Source organism: Papio anubis, chromosome X (genome assembly GCF_008728515.1).
Source record: "Papio anubis isolate 15944 chromosome X, Panubis1.0, whole genome shotgun sequence".
Lineage (NCBI taxonomy): Eukaryota > Metazoa > Chordata > Mammalia > Primates > Cercopithecidae > Papio > Papio anubis.
Genome location: NC_044996.1, coordinates 81,067,247 through 81,092,245, shown reverse-complemented (window position 1 = coordinate 81,092,245; position 24,999 = coordinate 81,067,247). Strand labels below are relative to the sequence as shown.

At 38.7% G+C, this 24,999-nt stretch overlaps 1 protein-coding gene across 1 annotated transcript in view; it reads right to left on the bottom strand.

The window, feature by feature from the left end:
- The window catches only part of TEX11 (testis expressed 11), a 329,846-nt gene that overhangs the window by 10,209 nt on the left and 294,638 nt on the right, over window positions 1-24,999 (bottom strand). The window contains exons 25-27 of the mRNA XM_031660592.1: window positions 13,375-13,524; window positions 12,031-12,139; window positions 10,838-10,958 (exon numbers count right to left, since the gene is read on the bottom strand). Coding sequence (XP_031516452.1) covers window positions 10,838-10,958; window positions 12,031-12,139; window positions 13,375-13,524 — 380 coding nt within the window. The remainder of the gene's footprint in view (window positions 1-10,837; window positions 10,959-12,030; window positions 12,140-13,374; window positions 13,525-24,999) is intronic.

Sequence of the window (24,999 nt, the reverse complement as noted above, 5' to 3'; positions counted from 1 at the left end):
TCCTGGGTTCAAGCGATTCTTCTGCCTCAGCCTCCCAAGTAGCTGGGATTACAGGCGCCTACCACCACACCTGGCTGATTTTTGTAATTTTAGTAGAGACGGGGTTTCACCATAATGGCCAGGCTGGTTTCAAACTCTGACCTCAAGTAATCCATCCGCCTCGGCCTCCCAAAGTGCTAGGATTACAGGCCTGAGCCACCGTGCCTGGCCGAAAATATAGTTAAAATGCAGACTGATTCAGTAGGTCTGGGGCCTAAGATTCCATACTTCTAACAAGCTCCTAGGGGATGCTGATCACGCTTTGCGAAGCAAACTCTTAGAGAATGTAGCTCAGTAGTTTGAATCACCTTAGCTTCCTTTGTAAAAGGAAAGAGTCTGTGTTCTTCTGGGCTTCTTGGTTACAAAACGCCTTTGTGACTCTATGACTCTGACATCAGCTGTGAGGATTAGGTTTGTCTCTTCTCTTTAAGTGTAGGTTTCCCTCCACCATTATTTAAGCTTTTGTATATTCTTAAAAATGAACCAAGAAATTTCCACTTCCATGAGATGGAATAGATGTACTTATCCCTATTCTTCCTGCTCAATAGAACTCCTGAACATTATACATAAAACAAACATAAGAAACCTCTGAAAGGTGTAGAGAAAGGGAAGACCTTGGAGCCAAGGATTGGCATAGTGGTAAGTTCTCTGGGTTTTCTTTTTGCTTCATATACCCCAAACTTGGTGCTAGAGATGCCAACAGACATAGACCAAAAAAGAAAAAGAAAAAACTAAAAAAGCCCCAAGAAAAGTCTGCTGTCTCTAGCCAAGGGACCGGTAGTAAAAAGGAGTCCTCTACCTTGAGTATCAATGACGGAGGCCAAGTTAGAAACTTAGGCTCGTTTCTACCTCTACCTGGAAGTAACAAGGCTGGGCCCACTCCCTTGCTAAAGCAGGTCAGAGAAACCAAGTTAAAACAGAAGGTTTAAATGAGATCCAGAGTCTCAGAACAAAATATGAAATTGTTCAGGTTTAACAAATTTACTCATTATACTAATAACCAGGAAGATCTCAAATAATGAAAAAGACAATGAATTGACGCCAACACTGATATGACAGAAATGTTACAATACCCGACAAAGATCTTTTTTCTATGACTTAAAAAAATGGGGTAAAATACATATAGCACAAAATTTAACCACCTTAACGATTTTAAGTGAACAGTTCAGTGGCATTAAGTACATTCACATTGTTGTGCCACCTTCACTACCATCCATCTCCAGTACCAGTTTCATCTTGCAAAGCTAAAGGTCTGTGCCTATTATATAATAACCCCAGTTCTTGGCGACCACCACTTTACTTTCTTTTTTTTCCAATTGTTTATTAAATAATTTTTTTTATTATGGAGATAATTAAATGACATGTTTGTTGTCTGAAAGAGATAGACACTTTTGCTTGTTTATGGAGATATAAAATGTAAATGCCTTACTATTTTACTCCCTTCCATAAACACTGAGTTTGAGTAATTTTGCTGGATTCTTCAAACACTGAGTATTCAGTATTCAGTATTCATGTAAAACTGAGTGAACAACCCTGACTGGCAAATAGAAGCCCAAGCCCAGTGACTCTAAGCTAAGGCCAATCTTGAGCCTGCAAGAAGAGGCCAATGAACACCCAGTCAGCTCTTCCTGGGGAGCCTCCCCTGCAGGTGTCCGTCTCTATGAATTTGACCACTCTGGGTACTTCATATAAATAGAAGGATATGATATTTGTCCTTTTGTGACAAACAACGACTTGATCAATCTCTAGAGAATTATGCTAAGTGAAAAGAACCAATCTTGGTCAGGTGTGGTGGCTCACACCTATAATCCCAGCACTTTGGGAGGCCAAGGAGGGAGGATTGCTTAGTCCAGGAGTCTGAGATCATCTTGGGCAACATAGTGAGACCCCCATCTCTACAAAAAAAAATTAAAAAATTAGCTGGGCGTGGTGGTGCATGCCTGTGGTCCCAGCTACTCAGGGAGTTAAGGTGGGAGGATCGCTTAAGCCTGGGGGGCTGAGGCTGAGCTATGATGAGCTTCACGTGCAGAGTGACAGAGCAAGACCCTGTCTCAAAAAAAGCCAATCTCAAAAAGTTATGTACTATATGATTCCAAATCTCAAAAGCTATATACTGTTTGATCACATTTATATGACATGCTTGAAATGACAAAATTATAGAAATTGGTAATAGATTTGTGGTTGCCAGGGTTTAAGGAGGAGCTGCGAGTGGGAGAGAAGAGTGTGAGGGCTATACAAAGGAAACATGAGGAATACTTGTGGTGACAGAAATGCAATGCTCTATGTCTTGATTGTGATAATGCCAATATCTTGATTGTGATATTGTACTCTAGTTTTGTTATTGTTGGGGGAACTGGGTAAAGAGTACGTGAGCACTTTGGAAGGCCAAGGTGAGCAGATCACTTGAGGCCAGAAGTTCGAGACCAGCCTGGCCAACACGTCTCTACTAAAAATACAAAAAAATTAGCCGGGCGTGGTGGCGGGCGCCTGTAGTCCCAGCTACTCAGGAGGCTGAGGCAGGAGAATGGTGTGAACCTGGGAGGTGGAGCTTGCAGTGAGCCGAGTTCACGCCACTGCACTCCAGCCTGGGTGACAGAGTGAGACTCCGTCTCAAAAAAAAAAAAAAAAAAAAAAAAAAAAAAATTAAAAAAAAAATTAATCACTGCATTTAAAAGCTAACTATCCAGTCATGTTTCAGGGGATGAGCAATAAAGGGATGGGAAACTCATGAGAAAAGTAGAAAAACATTAAGCTCTCTAACAGGTAAACCAAGAGCCAGAGAATTGGAACTGCAATATATTGGACAGAATGAAAGTGGCAAAAACAAAATGCACAGAGAAATTTTGGCCTTATAGAGAGACTATGGAAATTGATCAACTTGGAGTTATAGTACAATCTAATTTCAGTTTGTATTGGTCACTATGGCAAACACACCTGAAAGGTCCAGAGGAGGCTCATGGCTTAGAAATAGAATTTCCTGTTCATCCGAGAAGACAGTAAAATAAATAATCCAAATGTCCAATGTTGAAGTTTTTATTTTTTTATTTTTATTTATTTATTTTTTTTTGAGACGGAGTCTTGCTCTGTCACCCAGGCTGGAGTGCTGTGGCCGGATCTCAGCTCACTGCAAGCTCCGCCTCCCGGGTTCCCGCCATTCTCCTGCCTCAGCCTCCGGAGTAGCTGGGACTACAGGCGCCCGCCACCTCGCCCGGCTAGTTTTTTTGTATTTTTTTTAGTAGAGACGGGGTTTCACCGTGTTCGCCAGGATGGTCTCGATCTCCTGACCTCGTGATCCGCCCGTCTCGGCCTCCCAAAGTGCTGGGATTACAGGCTTGAGCCACCGCGCCCGGCCCGAAGTTTTTATTTTTAAACTTAAATTCACACAGGCCATAATTACACATCTCCAGGAGAATTCTAGGCTTTGGTAAGTCAATGCTAGTTTGTATCAGATTGTCACCCTGCTATAATGTTCCACCATCTGTTGTGATTTGCAGATAGTCATGTCTCGCTTCACAATGGGGACACAAGCTGAGAAATGTATCATTAGGTGATTTCATCATTGTGTGAATATCACAGAAGTGTCCTTACACAAATTTACACGGTATAGCCTCCTACACACCTAGGCGATATGGTAAAGCCCATTGCTCCTAGTCTACAAACCCATACAGCATGTGACTGTACTGAATACTGTAGGCAACTGTAACCCAATGGTAAGTATTTGTGTATCTAAACATAGAAATGGTAGAGGAAATATGTGGTATGAAAGATTAAAAAAATGGTATGCCTTTATAGGGCACTTACCATGAATAGAGCTTGCAGGACTAGAAGTTGCTCTGGGTGAGTCAGTGAGTGAGTGGTGAGTGAACATGAAGGTATAGGACATTCTTGTACATTACTGTAGACTTTATAAGCTGCACTCAGTTTATTAAAGGGTATTTTTCTTTCTTAATAATAAATTAACCTTTGGCCAGGCGTGGTGGCTCACACCTGTATTCTCAGCACTTTGGGAGACCAAGGCAGGCAGATTACTTAAGCAGATTACTTGAACTTGAGTTCAAGACCAGCCTGGGCAACATGGTGAAACCCTGTCTCTATTAAAAATACAAACAAATTAGTCAGGTGTGGTGGTGCGCACATGTGGTCTCAGCTACTCGGGAGGCTGAGGTGGGAGGATTGATTGTACCTGGGAGGTCAAAGCTGCAGTGAGCTGAGATCGTGCCACTGCTCTCCAGCCTGGGTGACAGAGAGAGACTTTGTCTCAAAAAATATGTAAATATAAATTGAACTTGTCTTACTGCAACTTTTTTCCTTTATAAACTGTAATACCAGCACTTTGGGAGGCCAAGGTGGGTGGATCACTTGAGGTCAGGAGTTTGATACCAGTCTGACCAACATGGTGAAACCCTGTCTCTACTAAAAATACAAAATTAGCCAGACGTGGTGGCACATGCCTGTAATCCCAGCTACTTGGGAGGCTGAGGCAGGAGAATCACTTGAACCTGGGAGGCAGAGGTTGTAGTTAGCCGAGATCGCGCCCTCGCACTCCAGCCTGGGTGACAGCGAGACTCCATCTCAAAAACAAAAAACAAAAAACAAAAAACAAAAAACAAAAAACCTTTTTAATTTAAAAAAAAAATTTGTTTTTGACCAGGCACAGTGGCTAACGCCTGTAATCCCAGCACTTTGGGAGGCTGAAGTGAGCCAATCACTTGAGGTCAGGAGTTTGAGGCCAGCCTGGCCAATGTGGTGAAACCTCATCTCCACTAAAAATACCAAAATTATGCGGGTGTGGTGGCGCGCACCTATAGTCCCAGCTATTTGGAAGCTGAAGCAGGAGAATTGCTTGAACCCAGGAGGCAGATGTTGCAATGAGCCGAGACTGCACTCCAGCCTGGGTGACAGAGCGAGACTCTGTCTCAAAAAAACCAAACCAAAACAAAAAAACCCCAACTTTTTGACTCTTTTGTAATAACATTTAGCTTAAAACACAAATACATTATACAGTTGTACAAAAATATTTTCTTTATATCCTTATTGTGTAAGCGTTTTCCTATTTTTAATTTTTTTAAAAACTTTAAAAACTTTTTGTTAAAAACTAAGACACAAACACATACATTAGCCTAGGCCTACCCAGGGCCAGGATCATCAATATCACTGTCTCCCATTTCCACATTTTGTCCTGCTGGAAAGGCTTCCTGGGCAAAACATACATGGAGCTGTCATTTCCTAGGATGATAATGCCATTTTCTGGAATACCTCCTGAAGGACCTGCCTGAAGCTGCCTTACAGTTTTAACTTTCTTTTATAAGTAAAAGGAATATACTCTAAAATAATGATAAAAGTATAGTAAATACATGAAACAGCAACATAGTAATTTGTTATATCACTAACAAGAATTATGGACTGTATCTAATTGTATGTGCTGTACTTTTATATGACTGGCAGTTCAGTAGGTTTTGTTAACACTGGCATCACCACAAACATGTGAGTGATGTGTTGCCTTATGATGGCTACGATGTCACTAGGTGACAGGAATTTTTCAGCTCCATTATAATCTTACAGGACCACCATTATATATTATGAAATGTCATGATGTGGCACATGACTATATTTATATATTAAGAAGTAGTTGAGTCAAGAGCAGTCAGGATCCTCAGATATTAACATGGACTCAAATAATGGCTTTCTGTGGAACTTTAAGCATGGCATGTAGTGCTCTTAATGTTTTATAGCTCTCTTATAATAACAATACTGCCTTACATGTATACAAGCTGTTAAAGTTTACAAAACATACATTATTTTCATTGATCTTTACAACTCCAGTGTGGGAGAGTCAGATCAGGTATTATTCCCACTTTACAAATGTGAAAACTGAAGTCAAACAGCAGAGGAGTGATACTAACATGCAACAGGAAACAAACAAAACATCATTTAGACCCTTAGCTCACACTATAACGAACTTTAAAATGAATTATAGAGTTACATGTCAGAGATAAAAGTATACAACTTCTACAAAAACACATAGGAAAAAAATCTTTGTAAACGTGGGTTGGGCAAAGATTTCTCAGCATGACCAAAAACATTACCCACAAAAGAAAAAATTGATAAATTGGACTTCATCAAAATTAAAAACTTTGGCTCTTCAAATGATACCCTGAGGAAAATGAAAAGACAAGCCAGAGACTAGGAGAAAATACTTCCAAATCATATATCTCGTAAAGGACTTGTATCTAGAATATATAAAGAACTCTTATAACTCAATAAAAACTCCATTTTAAAAATGGGAAAATAATTGAATAGACATTTATCCAAACACAATACACAAACAGTCAATAAGTACATGAAAAAATGATCACCACCATTAGTCATCAAGGAAATATAAATCAAAACCACAATGAGCTACTACTCCCCACCCACTGGGATGGCTATAACAAAAAAAGAAAAGATGAACAATAATAAGTGTTGAGAATGTAGAGAAATTGGAATCTTCATACACCGCTAGTGAAAATGTAAAATGGTATGGCCACCTTGGCAAACAGACTGCAGCTCCTCCAAAAGTTAAATCTAGAGTTACCTGATGACCCAACAATTCCATTCCTAGGTATCTATTCAAGAGAATTAAACACATATGTTCACAAAAACACTTGCACATGAATGTTTATAGTAGCATTATTCATAATAGCCAAAAAGTGGAAACAACTCAAATATCTATGAACTGATGAATGGATAAACAAAGTGTGTTATATCCATTCACTAGAATGTTATTCAGCAAACGAAAAAGGAATGGAATACTGATAATACCACAACATGGATCAGCCTCAAAAACATTATGCTCAATGAAATGAGCCAGACACAAGAGGCCATGTATTATATAATTTCATTTATATGAAGTGTCCAGAAAGAGAAAATCTACAGAGACAGAAAGCGGATCTGTGGTTGCCTGGAGCTGAAGGTAGGAGCAAGAATTGTCTGTAAATGGGCAAGGGGGAAATTTCTAGGGTAATGGAAATGTTCTAAAACTGGACTGTGGGAGGAAGGATGGAGCAAGATGGCTGAATACAAGCCTCCACCAATCATCCTCTCTGCAGGAACACCAAATTTAATAACTATCTGCACAAAAATTAAGAATAAAAAATCAGGTGAGTGATCACAGCACCTGGTTTTAACTTCATATCACTGAAAGAGCCACTAAAGAGTGTAGGAAAGACAATCTTGAATTGCCAATGCCACCCCCTCCTATGCCCCAACAGTGGCTGCATGGCATGGCGAATCTGTGTGCTTGGGGAAGGGAAACCACAGTGATTGTGGGATCTTGCTTGGAACTCTGTGCTGCCCTGTCACAGCGGAAAGTAACACTGGGCAGAACTCAACTGATTCTCATGGAGGGAGTATTTAGACCAGCCCTAGCTAGAGAGCAATTGTCCATCCCAGTGGTTGGAACTTGAGTTCCAACAAGCCTTGCCACTGAGAGCTGAAGTGCCCTGGGGTTTTAAATAAATTTGAGAGGCAGTCTAGGCCACAAGGACTGCAACTCCTGGGCAAATCCTAGTGCTGTGCTGGGCTTGGAGCCAGTGCATCTGGGGGACATGCAACCTGGTGAGACACCAGCCAGGGCAGCCAAGGCAGTGATTGCACCACTCCTCCCTCAACCCCAGGCAGTGCAGTTTGCAGCTCCAAAAGAGACCCCTTCCTTCTACTAGAGGAGAGGAGAGGAGAGGGAAGCTTAAGAGGGACTTTGTCTTGCATCTTGGATACCAGCTCAGCCACAGTAGGATAGGGCACTTGGCATAGTCATGAGGGCCCCATTCTAGGCCCTAGTTCCCAGATAACATTTTGAGACACACCTTGGGCTAAAGCGTGCCCACTGCCTTCAAGGGAAGGACCCAGTCTCAGCAGGATTCATCACCTGCTGACTAAATAGCACTTTGGTCCTCAATGATCAGCAGCAGTAGCCAGGTAGTACATACTGTGGGCCTTAGGTGAGACTCTGAGACATGCTGGCTTCAGTTGTGACCCAGTACACTCCCAGCTGTGGTGGCTATGAGGAGAGACTCCTTCTGCTTGAGAAAAGCTGAGGGAAGAGTAAAGAGGATTTTGTATTGCAGCCTAGATATTAACTCAGCCACAGTGGGTTAGAGCACCAAGTGGGCTCCTAGGGTCCCTGGTTCCAGGCCTTGGCTCTTGGATGGGATTTCTGTATCTGTCCTGGGCCAGAGAGGAGCCCACTTCTCTGAAGTATGAGTCCCAGGCCTGGCAGCATTCACCACAAGCTGACCGCAGAGCTCTTGGGCCTCAAGTGAACACTGGCAGTAGCCCAGCAGAACTCCCCACACCACCTGATGGTAGTGGCCATGGGGAGAGACTCTTCTGCGTGTGGAAAGAGGAAACAGTGGGAAAGACTTTGTCTTGTGGTTTGGATACCAGCTAAGCTGCAGTAGAATAGAGCACTAGGTAGACTTCTAGGGTTTCTGACTCCAGGCCCTGGCTCCTGCGTGTCATCTCTGGGGCCAGGGGGAAGTCGCTGCCCTGAAGGGAAGGACACAGCCTGACTGGCTTCACCACCTGCTGACTGTAGAGCCCTAAGGCCTTGAGCAAACATAGGTAGTAGCCAGGTAGTGGTTACAGTGGGCCTTGGGTGAGACCCAGTGCTGTGCTGCCTTCAGGTCTGACCAGCACAGTTCCAGTGGTAGTGGCCACAAGGGTGCTTGTATCACCCCTCCTCCAGCCCCAGGCAGCTCAGCAGAGTAGAACAGAATAGCAAACCCAGAAATAAATCCATACATCTACAGTGAACTCATTTTTGACAAAGGTGCCAATAACATACTTTGGGAAAAGGAGAGTCTCTTCAATAAATGGTGCTGGGAAAACTGGATATCCAATATGCAGAAGAAGGAAACTTGAGATCCCTATGTCTTGCCTTATACAAAGATCAAATCAAAATGGATTAAAGACTCAAATCTAACACTTCAAACTATGAAACTAATACAAGAAAATATTGGGAAATCTCTCCAGGATATTGCAGTAGGCAAAGATTCCTTGAGCAATATCCTACAAGTATGGGCAACCAAATAAAAAATGGACAAATGGGATCACATCAAGTTTAAAAGCTTCTGCACAGCAAAGGAAACAATCAACAAAGCGAAGAGACAACCTACAGAATAAGAGAAAATATTTACATACTACTTCTCTGATAAGGGATTAATAACCAGAATATACACAGAGCTCAAACAATTCTATAGGAAAAATAATCTAAAAATCGAGTTTTAATATAAGGAAAAGATCTGAATAGACATTTCTCAAAAGAAGACATACAAATGGCAAACAGGCATATGAAAAGGTACGTACTATCGCTGATCATCAGAGAACTGCAAATCAAAACTACAATGAGATATTGTCTCACCCCAGTTAAAATGGCTTATATCCAAAAGACAGGCAATAGCAAATGCTGGTGAGGATGTGGAGAAAAGGGAACCTTCACACACTGTTGGTGGGAACGTACATTAGTACAACCACTATGGAGAACAGTTTGGAGGTTCCTCAAAAAACTAAAGATTGAGTTACCATATGATCCAGCAATCTCACTACTGGATATACACCCAAAAGAAAGGAAATCAGTATATCAAAGAGGTATCTGCACTCCTATGTTTGTTGCAGCACTGTTTACAATAGCCAAGATTTGGAAGCAACCTAAGTGTCCGTCAACAGATGAATGGATAAAGACAATGTGGTACCTATACACAATGGAGAACTATGCAGCCATAAAAAAAGAATGAGATCCAGTCACTTGCAGCAACATGGATGGAACTGGAGATCAGTATATTGAGTGAAATAAGCCCAGCACACACAAAAAAGCAAACTTCACATGTTCTCACTTATTTGTGAAAGCTGAAAATTAAAATAATTGAACTGTTGGGGAGAGAAATAGAGAGATGGTTACCAGAGGAGGGGTGGGGGAAATGTGGGAATGGTTAATAGGTACAAAAAATAGAATGAATAAGATCTGTACTTAATAGCACAACAGGGTGATTATAATCAACAATAATTTAATTGTACATTTTTAAAAACTAAAAGTATAATTGAATTGCTTGTAACACAAAGGATAAACGCTTGAGGTGATGGATACCCCATTTATCCTGATATGATTATTATGCATTATATGCCTGTACCAAAATATCTCATGTAGCCCATAAACATATACACCGCTATGTACCCACAAAAATTAAAAATAAAACATTTTTTAAATTAAAAAACACTGGATTGTAGTGATAGTTGCACAACTCTACAAATTTACTGAATTGTGCACAAGCCATGGTGAATTTTATGATATGTAAATTATACCTCAAGAAACCTAATTTTAAAACCACTGAATAAACCTGCACAGAAAAGAAAAAGAAATCAGCAGAGGAGGGACTAGAATACAGGTCTTCAATGTTCCTTCTACTCTATCACCTGCTTCTGGGAAAGGATGGGAATAGCAATAACTTTTTTCAAAAGGTTCATATCATCACAGAGGAAGTAATCATCCCACCATGATTTGAAAATATAAAATAATTCAAAATGCCTGGTGGTACTGCTATTTGGACCTAATCCATAATATACTTGTGTTAGAAAATGTCTACTTTCAACTATTTATATTTCAGAAAACCCAGGAAAATTCTGTAGTGTGTAACTACAAAATTGTAATATGAATTTATCATAAAACTCATATCAGAAAGCATTATTGTATATAATTTATAGTACACAAGACAGTTCAGTTCTTTAAAATTAACTGAAAGTTTAATATCACTATTTGACTTACAGTGCGGCTAATGTGGCTCAGAGCATCTTCAAAATAGCCCCAAACTTCTTCCAGGGGACAGAGCTCTACATTCGACGCCCCATCTGGCACTGAGAGGTTAATCAAGTTGTGCATACATTTGCTGAAAATCAAAAAGAGAAAACTCATCCCATAAGGAAAGAAATCATTGGCTTCATGGCTAAGATAAGTAAAATCTGGATCTCATCCCAGACTAACAGCTTCAAAACACTTCTGTTCTTCCCTCGGTTTTATCTGGCCTCCAACCTCAGAAGACAGATTTTTGAAGCTGTAAAACAGGTTGACCATTCCTTTCTTTTTTCATGCCTATGGTTGTCTTTCATTCTTTTTTTAGTTTCCCGCACGAAGGAGTTGTGGCTGTCTATTATATTTTATAAGCTGGTTCAATTTACAGGCATTTTAAAGCATCTTGGTAGTTCCTCAAATGGGCAAGGGAACTGGGGTTTAAAGTGGAACGATTCCACAAGAACTGTCTTTCGTGCCTTAACACAGGGAGACTGTAATGATGTTTTCCAGACAAAAAAGTCACACAACATCTATTTTTCCCCATGTCTGGACACAGAAAACAAAAAAGTCTCCAATAGATAGTATTTTATACAGCACTTATCAGTGCTTAAAGTGCTTAGGAAAAATAATGAGGCAAACATAGCAAAATGTTAACATTTGTTAAATTTGGGTGCTGTGTGCCTGTAATCCCAGCTACTCATGAAGCTGAGGTGGAGAATCGTTTGAGCCCAGGAGTTTGAATCCAGCCTCGGCAACAACACGAGACTCCATCTCTAAAAATAAAACAAATACATCTGGGTGGTGGATACGTTGGTGTTTGTTATATTAACCTCTGTACTTTCCTGTACATTTGGAATATTATTTAGTGATGAAACAAAGAAAGAAAGGTACTTAGCAGTTTTATTATATACACAGATTCACACAAAGAAGCAACTTTTCCCCTTTTTTTTTCTCCTTTGGGAAAAGCAAGCTCCTTGACTTTGCTAAATGATTATTGGTCTGTAATACAACTCTCAGTATGGAGCTGTCCACAGGAGTGCCCCCAGATCATCCCCAGATCATCTCTTAAGTTGGGTCAATTAAGAATGATTGGTTACTTATGAGGCATTGACTATAGTTCTTCTGGCTATCAAAAAGGCTGGATTAAGCTTTGAATTGTATTTACTAACCTGTATTGTGATACATCAATTGATTCTTCCTTTTTGTAGAGCAATAAAGCCTTTTTCAAGGCCTTGAGAGCAATGAAAGGATAGTGTGCAGGCTTTTCCATTGCTATTACTAGAGGAAGAAAAGGAAAAAGGTTGTGAACATCATAATGTCACCCATCACAGTTTTCATCCCAGGCTACCACTTGCTTTCTCTAATGAAACTGGGCTGAAACAGATGAACAAAAATAAACAACAATGAATTTTATAAATGATAAATCTACAGTTGCTTTTGGAAATAGCTTCTATTTTCTGGGTAGAGTAGCATGGTGGGATTACCAGGTAACATCCTTTATTCAGCAAACATCAACAGAAAACCTACTGTTTCTATGACCTTGCACTCAGTCATACAGGTGAAGCAATAATCTTATGAATGAGAGTCAAGGAAGGGCACACTAAGAAGGAAACAGAAAGCAGATCAGTAAAAGGGCACTAATCAAAACAGGTTTGTACTAAAATGTCCTATTTTTATCTGATACTAAAAATAGGAAACACTTGACAAGGGAGTATCAGAGGTAACTAACCCTAAGACTTCCACATGCATTTAACAGATTTTTAGAATTGGAGTTCCGTTATACAAGGAGCAGTGGTCACTGTCACATGTCTATAAAGTATATATCGTCTGCTCCATGGCTCTAGGAATTCTGTCTTGGCAAGACCAAGGAAAGGCAAATGTGACTCTTGTGCACTTGGAGCTACCTAATATTTTTATTAACCACACACATGCTCCTGAAGAGGGTGAGAGACAAAAAGGGAAGAAAATTAGGCTGTTTCCTGCAGTGTACTCCCAAAGAGGCTCTAAGCCCCCAAACCCACTTAAAGTTCAGCCTGAAATTTGAGAGTGGCAGTTGTGTTAAAAAATATTACCAGTATTTCTCTGTACATTTCAACAAACTGCTAAGATTGCATCACTTTTGATTGTTGAAGCATTCAGTTATTTCTAGCTAGCCCAGAAAAACTTTCTAAAGTTTGAGCTCCCCCTATTGTGTAGTTACACAATTAAATTCCACACAGAAAAAATTTGAGCACCTATTAGGAGCAATGAACGTCGCTAGGGTTTGTAAGTACAATTAAATAATTATTGTTTATGACCCTAAAGAGATTATAATCTCATAGAGTGAAGAAGATAAATGCACAAATGATCATAATACAAAATAGTCTAAGAATGGCGTTAGAGAAGGAGAAACAAAGTGCTATGAGGAAAAATTATTTCCTACCTGGAGGTAAGAAAGAGGAGTAAAGAGAAGAAAAAAAGTCATACGATAGAAATGGCCACCAGCCTTACAAAAGCATAAATATAGCTCTTACTTGCAATTGTTTCAAATGTTTTAGTTTCTAAATGAGGCAGCTCCCACACTGATTCCAGGAAGCTTTCCAGTAATGGATCATTCAATTTGGCTCTAACTTCAAACTCGTACAGCAGAAGCAATTTCTCACATGAATCATTTGAGAAGGTCCCTAAGAAAGAGGCAAAAATGCAACATTCTTTGTGATTATATTTTATTATTCTCTTTGGTTGTAATCTAACTAACTGGAGAGGTTTTCCTTCTAAGAAAAATTAATTTTACTTACAATTTGAAGGTCAACTTCACTGCTGTAGACAGATTCTAAATTTTATTTTTGGTTTTTTATTTGATTCTAACACATTTTAAATCTACAAGCTCAACACTACTTCCAACATTCTGTAGTGCATTCACTAGAACTACCTATATTTTCTCAAACAATTGCCACGATGCTTCTAATCAGCCTGAGAAAACCCGCAGATATTATTGATTCTAATTCAAATCCAATGTTTACTTGCTTCTTGTGAACTTTCAACTGGGCTGGTGCTCACCCTAATGGTTGAGTTAACCAGAAGATACAGTGCTGTATAAACTAATAGTGATTTTATTTTAAGCAGAATAGAGGAGAGTTTCCAAACTGTTTCATTAGTCGACAGAATTTCTTGGGCATCAGCATAGAAAGAATTTCATGTCAGGTGTCATACACCAAACTACGTGAGACAGTTTTCATTCATCCTTCTTGGTAGATTGAACATTGAAAAATGTTTTGAGGTATGACATATAGACAACAAACTGAAAGAAGTACTCTAACCTTAAACAGCTTGAAGAGTTTTTACATGTGTTTAAACCCGTGTAATAACTACCTAGATTGTGATAACAAACACTTAAAACTATACAGAAGGTTCCTTTGTGCTCCTTTCCGGTCAATACCATCCAACCAAGGTAGCAACTATCTTTACTTTTCTGCATCTATGTTTTGCATCTATTTTCATGAGGAATCTTGGTCTGCAGTATCTTACATTGTCTTTGTCTACTACTGGTATCAGGATAATAGTCTTATAAGATGAACTGGGAATTGTGCCCTCCTTTCTGGATGAGTTTATATAGAGTTGGTATTACATCTTCTTTAAATGTTTGGTAGAATTCTTCAGTGCAGTTTTCTTTGTTGGAAGATTTTAAACTATGAATTTAATTAATAGGCATAGGAGTATATATTTCTTCTTGAGGGAGCTATGGTAGTTTGTGACTTTCAAGAAATTTGTACATTTCACCTAAAATTCTAAATTCATGGACATAAAAGTGTTCATAATATTCTCTTATTACCTTTTAAAATGTCTGTAGGATCTCTAGTGAGGTCTCCACATCTATTCCTGATATTGTTAATTTGTGCTTGATTTGCCTGGCTAGAGGTTTATCAATTGTATTGATTGTTTCAAAAGAAAAAAACTTTTGGTTTCATTGACTTTATCTACTGTTTTCTGTTTTAAATTTTAATGATTTGTGCTCTTATTTTTATTACTTTTTGCTTGATTGGGTTTAATTTGCTCATTTTTTTCTAGTTTCTTAAGGTAGAGACTTAGATTATTTGAGACCTTTCTTTTTTCTTTTTCTAATAGGAGCATTTAATGCTATATACATTTGTCTAGATACTGCTTTAGTTGTATCCTAAACATTTTTATATGTTGTGTCTTCATCTTCATTCAATTAAAAAAAATTCCTAATTTCCCTTGTCGCTTCCTCTTTGGCCCATTGGATTATTTTAAAGTATGTTGTTTAATTTCCAAATATTGGAAGGTTCTACAGATAACTTTTTATTAGAGATGTATAATATAACTTTATTGTGGTCAGAGAAAATACTTGGATATTTCAATAATTTTATGATTTCAATGCTTTTAAATTTTTTGAAGTTTGTTTCGTGGTTCAGAATATGGCTTACGATGATGAATGTTCCTTGTGAATTTGAAAAACTGTATTCTGCTGTTGTTGGGTAGAGTGTTCTAAATGTCAATTAGGTCAAGTTGGCTGATAGTGTTGCTCACGTCTTCTATATCTTTATTGAGTATTTGTTGACCTATTCTATTGATTACTAAGAAAGGAATATTGAAGTTTCCAAGTAGTTATGGATTTGTCTATTGCTCATTTTAGTTCTAGCAGTTTTTGCTTTAAGTGTTTTGAAGCTCTGAAAACAATTCCATTTACAATAGCATCAAAAAGAATAAAAACATCAATCTTATTCACAAGATGACATAATCTTGTGAATAAAATTCCTAGTGAATCCAGTAAAATGCCATTATAACTAATCAGCAAGTTCATCAAGATCAATATACAAAAATCAATTATTTATTTATTTATTAGAGACAAGGTCTCACTATGTTGCCCAGGCTGGTCTCAAACTCCTGAGCTCAAGTGATACTCTGGCCTTCGCCTCCCAAAGTGAGCCACCATGCCTGGCCAATTCTATATAGCAGCAATGAGTAAGCTGAAAATAAAATTGAAACAAGTCCCTTTATAACAGCATCAAAAAGAAGAAAACACTTAGAAATAAAGAACAAGGGCCAGGCACAGTGGCTCACAACTGTAATTCCAGCACTTTGAAAGACCAAGGCAGGTGGATCACTTGAGGCCATGAGTTTGAGACCAGACTGGCCAACATGGCAGAATCCCATCTCTACAAAAAAAAAAAAAAAAAAAAAAAAAAAATTAGCTGGGCGTGGTGGCACATGTGTGTAATTCCAGCTACTCAGGAGGCTGAGGCATGAGGATCACTTGAACCAGGAGGCAGAGGTTATAGTGAGCCGAGATTGCACCACTGCACTCCAGTCTGAGTAACAGAGTGAGACTCTGTCTCAAAAAACAAAACAAAACAAAACAAACAAACAAAAGGAAAGGAAAAGAATTAGTGTAAACATATAGTTTTTAGTGTAAACAGCTGGGATGCTGATAGGGATTGTGTTGAATCTATAGATAATTTTGGGGAGTGTTATCATCTTAACAATGATAAATCATGAAATCCATGAACATGGGATATGTTTCCATTTTGTTACATCTTGTTTATTTCAATGATGTTTTATAGTTTTTAGTGTGTAAGTTTACCATCCAATGGGGGAAAGGATAGTCTTTTAAACAAATAGTTCTGGGACAACTGTATACCCACATGATAAAGAATGAAGTTAGACCCTGACCTCATAGCATATACAAGAATTAACTTGAAATAGATCAAATATTTAAAGATAAGAGCTAAACTATAAAACTCACAGAAGAAAACAGAGGGGTAAACCTTCATAACTTCGGATTTGGCAATGGATTCTTAGATATGACAATGAAAGAAAAATAGATAAACTGGACCTCCTCAAAGTTAACAAATTTTGTATTTCAAAGGACATGATCAAGAAAGAGAAAAGACAATTGAAAGAGTGGGGCAAAATTAAGGCATATATCTGATCAAGGACATGTATCTAGAATACATAAATAACTCTTGCTACTCAATAATAAAAGGCAGCCTAATGAAAAATTGGGAAAGGGTGTGAGTAGATATTTCTCCAAAGAAGATATCCAATGGCCAATAACCATCTGAAAAGATGCTCAACACCATTGGACATCAGGAAAATTAGTCATCAGGAAATCAAAACCATAATGAGATATCACTATACATTCACTAGGATGGCTAGAATAAAAAACGCAGGTAATACAAGTGTTGAGAAGGAGGTGGAGAAACTAGAAGCCTCATACATTGCTGGTGGAAATGTAAAATGATGCAGCTGCTTTGAAAAACACTCTGGCAGTTCCTCAAATGATTAAACACAGAGTTACCATATGACCTAGCAATTCCACTCCTAGGTATATACCAAAAAAAAAAAAAAAGTGAAAATAGGTCCACACAAAAACTTGTGCATAAGTGTTTAACAGCAGCATTATTCATAATAGCTAAAAGATGGAAACAATCCAAATGTCCATCAACTGATGAATGGATGAATAAAGCATGGTATGCCCAGGCAATGGAATATTATTTGACCATAAAAAGTAATGAAGTACTGACACATGCCACAACATGAATGAACTTTAAAAATACGCTAAGTGAAATAAGGTAGTCACAAAAGCCCGTGTATTATATAATTTTATTTAAATGAAGTGCTCAGAATATGCAAATCTATAGAAACAGAAAGTAGATTAGTGGTTGCTCAGGGCTTGTGGGAGAAATGCAAGGGTAACTAAAGGGTATATTTCTTTCTTTTTGAGGTAATAAAATGTTCCAAAATTGATTGTCGATGGTGGTTGCACATATCTGTGAATATACTAAAGTGTATTGAATTGTACACTTCGATAGGTGAACTGCATGGCATGTGAGTCATATCTCAATAAAATTGTTTGAAAAATTGAATTTATATTGTGTATTCTTTTGGGACCAACTTCTTTTACTCATAATGTCTGTCATATTCATAAATTTTTTTTGTGTGTGTGTATATATTTGATTCATTTTTATTATTCCATTTCTCTCATGCTGGGGCTATAAATAAATAACAAAATTACTACTGAATTCACTGAACATTATTCTACCCCAGACATTTCACAGAGCATTAGCTCATTTATTTATCATTATAGCCAATGAGAAGTTAATATTATTATTAATACATTTGGTTTTCTTTTTTTTTTTTTAATTTATTATTATTATACTTTAAGTTGTAGGGTACATGTGCATAACGTGCAGGTTTGTTACATCAGGTATAACTCCCAATGCAATCCCTCCCCCCTCCCCCCTCCCCATGATAGGCCCCGGTGTGTGATGTTCCCCTTCCTGAGTCCAAGTGATCTCATTGTTCAGTTCCCACCTATGAGTGAGAACATGCGGTGTTTGGTTTTCAGTTCTTGTGATAGTTTGCTAAGAATGATGGTTTCCAGCTGCATCCATGCCCCTACAAAGGACACAAACTCATCCTTTTTTATGGCTGCATAGTATTCCATGGTGTATATGTGCCACATTTTCTTAATCCAATCTGTCACTGATGGACATTTGGGTTGATTCCAAGTCTTTGCTATTGTGAATAGTGCTGCAATAAACATACGTGTGCATGTGTCTTTAGAGCAGCATAATTTATAATCCTTTGGGTATATACCCAGTAATGGGATGGCTGGGTCATATGGTACATCTAGTTCTAGATCCTTGAGGAATCGCCATACTGTTTTCCATAATGGTTGAACTAGTTTACAATCCCACCAACAGTGTAAAAGCGTTCCTATTTCTCCACATCCTCTCCAGCACCTGTTGTTTCCCGACTTTTTAATGATCGCCATTCTAACTGGTGTGAGATGGTATCTCATTGTGGTTTTGATTTGCATTTCTCTGATGGCCAGTGATGATGAGCATTTTTTCATGTGTCTGTTGGCTGTATGAATGTCTTCTTTTGAGAAATGTCTGTTCATATCCTTTGCCCACTTTTTGATGGGGTTTATCTTTGACAAACCTGAGAGAAACAAGAAATGGGGAAAGGATTCCCTATTTAATAAATGGTGCTGGGAAAATTGGCTAGCCATAAGTAGAAAGCTGAAACTGGATCCTTTCCTTACTCCTTATACGAAAATTAATTCAAGATGGATTAGAGACTTAAATGTTAGACCTAATACCATAAAAACCCTAGAGGAAAACCTAGGTGGTACCATTCAGGACATAGGCATGGGCAAAGACTTCATGTCTAAAACACCAAAAGCAACGGCAGCAAAAGCCAAAATTGACAAATGGGATCTCATTAAACTAAAGAGCTTCTGCACAGCAAAAGAAACTACCATCAGAGTGAACAGGCAACCTACAGAATGGGAGAAAATTTTTGCAATCTACTCATCTGACAAAGGGCTAATATCCAGAACCTACAAAGAACTCAGACAAATTTACAAGAAAAACAAACAAACAAACAAACAACCCCATCATAAATATTTTTGTATGCTATCAGAAGCTCATTCCTTTTATTGCTTTGTAGTATTCCATTGTATGAACATACCACAATTTATTTAATCTATCATTCTGCTGATGAACAGTAATGTTGTTTCAAATTTTTAGTTCTTATGAATAGAGCTGTCTTGAACATTCCTGTACATACTTTGGTGAACAGATGCACTCATTTCACCTGAGTATATATATAAAAGGGAGATTTCACGGTCACTGCTGGGATAGAAACATGTTTGGTTTTAGCAGATACTGCCAAACAGTTTTCCAAAGTGGTTGTACCAATTACATTTCCACTCTGGAGTCCCAGAACTCCAGTTCCTTCCCATCCTCATTAACACTTGATTTTTTTTTAGTCATTTCAGTGAGGGTGCAGCGGCTTCTCAATGTGCATTTTCTTGATGAATAATGATGCTGAGCATCTTTTCCTTTGCTTATTGACCATTTATACATTTTTTTTGGGTGAAATTTCCATTCAATTCTTTTTTTTTTTTTTTTTTTTGAGATGGATTTTCACTCTTGTTGCCCAGGCTGGAGTGCAATGGCATGATCTCAGCTGACCGTGACAGAGACGGGATTTCTCTGTGTTGGTCAGGCTGGTCTCGAACTCCCAACCTCAGGTGATCTGCCCGCCTCAGCCTCCCAAAGTGCTGAGATTACAGGCACGAGCCACTGCACCCGGCCATTCAGTTCTTTTGTCCATTTTTGTATTGGGTTATTTGTCTTTTCTTGTTGAGTTGTAAGAATTCTTTATATATTCTGGAAGTTGTCAAGCTTATGTATTGTCGTATCTTCTTCCTATCTGTGGGTTGTCTTTTTCTTTTCTCAACAGTGTCTTTTTTTTTTTTTTTTTTTTTTTTGAGAGGGAGTCTCACTCTGTCGCCCAGGCTGGAGTGCAGTGGCCGGATCTCAGCTTACTGCAAGCTCCACCTCCCGGGTTTACGCCATTCTCCTGCCTCAGCCTCCCGAGTAGCTAGGACTACAGGTGCCCGCCACCTCGCCCAGCTAGTTTTTTTGGTATTTTTTAGTAGAGATGGGGTTTCACCGTGTTAGCCAGGATGGTCTCGATCTCCTGACCTCGTGATCCGCCCGTCTCGGCCTCCCAAAGTGCTGGGATTACAGGCTTCAGCCACCGCGCCCGGCCAACAGTGTCTTTTGACAAACCAAAGTTCTCACTTGTAATGAAGTCCACTTTATCAATATTTTCTTTTATAGTTGGTAATATTTTGTCTCCACAAAGTCATGAAGATATTCTCCTAGGATTTTTTATTTACTTTATTTCATTATCTTTGAAACAGGGTCTCACTTTGTCACCCAGGCTAAAGTGTAGTGGCGCAATCATAGCTCACTGTAACCTCAAATTCCTGGGCTCAAGTGATCTTCTTGCCTCAGCCTCCCAAGTAGCTGTGACCACAGGTGCATGCCACCACACTGGGCTTTTTTTTTTTTTGTAGAGATAGAGTCTCGTCATGTTGCCTAGGCAGTACTTGAACTCCTGGGCTCAACCAATCCTCCCACCTTGGCCCTTCAAAGTGCTAGGATTATAGTACTGTAAGCCACCACACACAGCCCCAGCTGGGATTTTGATTGGGATTGCTTTGAATCTATAGATCAATTTGGGAAAACTGATATATCTTAACAATACTGAGTTTTCTAATACATGAACATGGCATATATCTGCATTTATTTAGACCTTTAAAAATTTATTTCAGCCATGTTTCAAGGTTTTGTGGCTTTCAGTGCAGAAGTCTTACACATCTTTCATTATAGATTACTAGGCATTTGATGGATTTTGATGCTATCAAAAACTGTATTTTAAAGGTCATTTTCCAATAATTTCTTGCTAGTATACAGAAATACAATTATTTATATATAAACCTGTATCCAACAACCATACCAATTTCCTTTTTTTTTTTTTTTGACAGAGTCTCACTCTGTCGCCCAGGCTGGAGTGCAGTGGCATGATATCAGCTCACTGCAACCTCCACCTCCTGGGTTCAAGCAATTCTTCTGCCTCAGCCTCCTGAGTAGCTGGGACTACAGGCATGCGCCACCATGCCCAGCTAATTTTTGTATTTTTAGTAGAGACGGGGTTTCACCATATTGGCCAGGCTGGTCTCGAACTCCTGACCTCTTGATCCACCCGCCTTGGCCTCCCAAAGTGCTGGGATTACAGGTGTGAGTCACAGTGCCCGGCCCAAATTTACTTATTTTTAAAACTTTATTCCAAATCACAGATAAAGAAAACCATATTATATGCATGTCTGTTTGCATATACATAATACATACATATATACACACACACATACATACAGTTCCGTTATAATGTTTGTTTTGAAAATGTGAATTTGTTCCGACATGATTGATATATTAGGTAACAATTAATGTAAATTATGTAAATTAAGTACTTGCTTATGTGCAATTTAGTCTGTGTGAAATAGTAAGTCAATGCAAAAAGCAGCATCTGGCTGAACCAAGCTGTATAGGAATATGAATAACACACACATGTGTACAACTCAAACTTCTATCCACTACCTCAGTTCACTGAATGTGTTATGGGCCACACTCATCCACATCTGTTGCTATAACTTTCCATCAGATTTCAGACAACCGCCTCCCACCACTTCACAGTATCTCACAAGCTGCAATCCTTCTGATATTCACTTCCATAAGCAAATGCCAGGTCTTTTTTAAGGTAAAAAGCCATATTTATTGTAGTATTCATATATTTTTAGTAATTTAACATATACAAAGCCATGCTGTCATTTTATTAGGTTCTTATGTTTTTTTAATATGTCACAGACCAAATATTTTTAGTGTTATACCCCAACCCCATTTTTTCCCATAAGCCCCGTGGTCTTTGTTACACAATTTTGGATACTGTAATAATTTTTAGGCACGCATATGCCATGTAACAGCAAAACTGACTAAACATGTAAAGTATTTTCATCATTGCTAACCCATAACCACATGAAAAAAGTTACCAACTAGAATGCGGTATTCTGCATAGTTCTTTTTGTCTTTAGCCTTGCATCTAATCAAAACAGAGTTTTTCAAAGTTACTTAAATCAGCTTCTTTCTTCCTCACCCCCTTCCATGTGGCCATGTAATTCATTCGTAATACGGTCAGATTCATTTGTCACAGTCTGAATTCCATCTGGGATTCCCTCCACATCCTGATTGATTTATTTTAAAATTGTATCCGGTAAAATCTACTCTTTGTGGCATATATTTCTATTGGTTGTGAAAAATGCATAGAATTGTGTGTCCACTATCACTGCTCCTTATAGAACAGTTCATTACCCTAAAGATTCTCTCATGTTACACCTTTATAGGGAACTCCTACTCCTCTGTCCAACCTCTCGCAACCACTGATGTATTTTCTGTTCCTATGGTTTTACCTTTTCCAGGATATCATATAAATGGAATCATAGCCTTTCAGGTCTGTCTTTTTTCACTTGGCAAATGCATTTAACATTCATTTACTTCTGAGTAGGATTCCATTATAGAGATGTGCAGTTTGCTTATCTATTTCAGGTTACACTTGTTGGAATTATGTTGTCAGCTCCCGGAAATGGTAGATTGACTGGGTCTCTGCAGTGCTTTCAAAGTCATGGTTTAGAAATTGCTCCATTATTCTGAGTCCTTCGGATAGGCAAAATGCCCTTCTAATGCACACACAGGGCAGGGGTTATTAACCCCACTTTCCAGATGAGAAGATTATGGCTGAGAAACTAAATGCTGTTCCTACCCATAGAAACAGCAAATTAATGGAGAGCCAGGACTCTAATCCCACATGTTCTGATTCACAATCCACTACTGGAAAACATGTAGAGGAGAAGAATGGCTATGACTAGAAGGTTGGAAAATAGAACCTATTTCTGAAATAGCTGGTCTGAAGAAGACAGAGCTTAACAAATGCTTTGGAAACTGTCTTAAAGCATATAAAGGGTTTACAACTGAAGTTAAAAAAGAACAGATCATCTTTAAGAGGCAGCATGGAGAGAGTGATCAATTAGACCTAAGATGTGAAATGGGTTACTAGGAGGCCTGGAATTATTCCAGTATAATGTTGAATGGAAGTGGTGATAGTGTATATCCATGTTTCATTCCTTGACATCAGTGAGAAGGTGTTCATATTTTACCATTAAATACAAAATAAGGAGTAGTTTGTTTTCAAGTAATGTTTATCAGATTGAGGAAGTGACTTTCTATTCCTAGTTTGTTGAGTGTTCTCATCATGAATGGGTGTGGAATTTTTTTCAAATGCTTTCTCTGCATCTATTGAGATTATTATATTTTCCTCTTTTATTTTGTTAATGTGCACTCATTTTTGAATGTTGAATTCCTGGGATAAACAATATTGGTCATGATGCAGTATCCTTTTTATATATTGCTGGATTCAATTTTCTAAAATGTGTTTAGGATCTTTGCATCTATCGTTTAAGATACTGGCCTGAGGCTGGGTGTGGTGGCTCACACCTGTAATCCCAGCACTTTGGGAGGTCGAGGTGAGTGGATTACCTGAGGTCAGGAGTTCAAGACCAGCCTTGCCAAGATGGTGAAACCCCATCTCTACTAAAAATGCAAAAATTAGCCGGGAGTGATGGTGCACGCCTGTAGTCCCAGCTACTCGGGAGGCTGAGGCTGGAGAATCGCTGGAACCTGGGAGGCAAATGTTGCAGTGAGCTGAGATCGTGCCACTGCGCTCCAGTCTGGGCTACAGAGTGAGACTTCGTCTCAAAAAAAAACAAAAACAAACAAACAAAAAAGACACTGACACTGACTTGTATTTTTCTTTTTAGTTTTTGGAATCAGAGGCATGCTGGCCTCATAAAATCAATGTATTACTTTTTTCTCTATTTTCCATAAGAGATATTTGTATAATATTGCTATTATTTCTTTCTTATATATTTGGAATAATGTACTGTTAAAGCCATTTCCTTTGTGAGAAGGCATTTAAGATTTCATTTCTTTAGTAGGTTTATGACTATTTAAAAGAGTGTAAATAGGACTACTCAGATTATTTTTGGGGGGTAATTTTGTACCTGATCTTAGCGAAAAGGCTGAGAAGTAATGGGGGGCGGGAAAGTAATTTTGGTAGCTGTACTTTTCAAAGAATTTGTCCATTTTGTCTAAACTGTCAAATTCATTGGCATAAAGTTGTTCACAATATCCTTTTTATTGTGATTTTAATGTCTGAAGGATTTGTAGTGATGCCCACTTTTGAATTACTGATATTGGTAATTTGTGTTCTTTCTTGATCCATCTTGCTAGACTTTTAGCAATTGTATTAAATCTTTCCAAATAAGCAACCTATGGCTTTGTTGATTTTCTGTGTTGTTGCTGTTGTTGTTGTTGTTGTTGTTGTTGTTTTGAGACAGTCTTGCTCTGTCGCCCAGGCTGGAGTGTAGTGGCGTGATCTTGGCTCACTGCAACCTCCACCTCTCAAGCTCAAGTGATTCTCGTGCCTCAGCCTCCTCAGTGGCTGTGATTACAGGCATGTGCCACCATGCCTGGCTAATTTTTGTATTTTCAGTAGAGACGGGGCTTCACCACGTTGGCCAGCCTGGTCTCAAACTCTTGACCTCAGGTGATCTGCCCGCCTTGGCCTCCCAAAGTGCTGGGATTACAGGCATGAGCCACTGTGCCCAGCCTGATTTTCTGTGTTGCATGTTGTTTTTCATTTCTTTGTTTTCTGCTCTTATCTTTGTT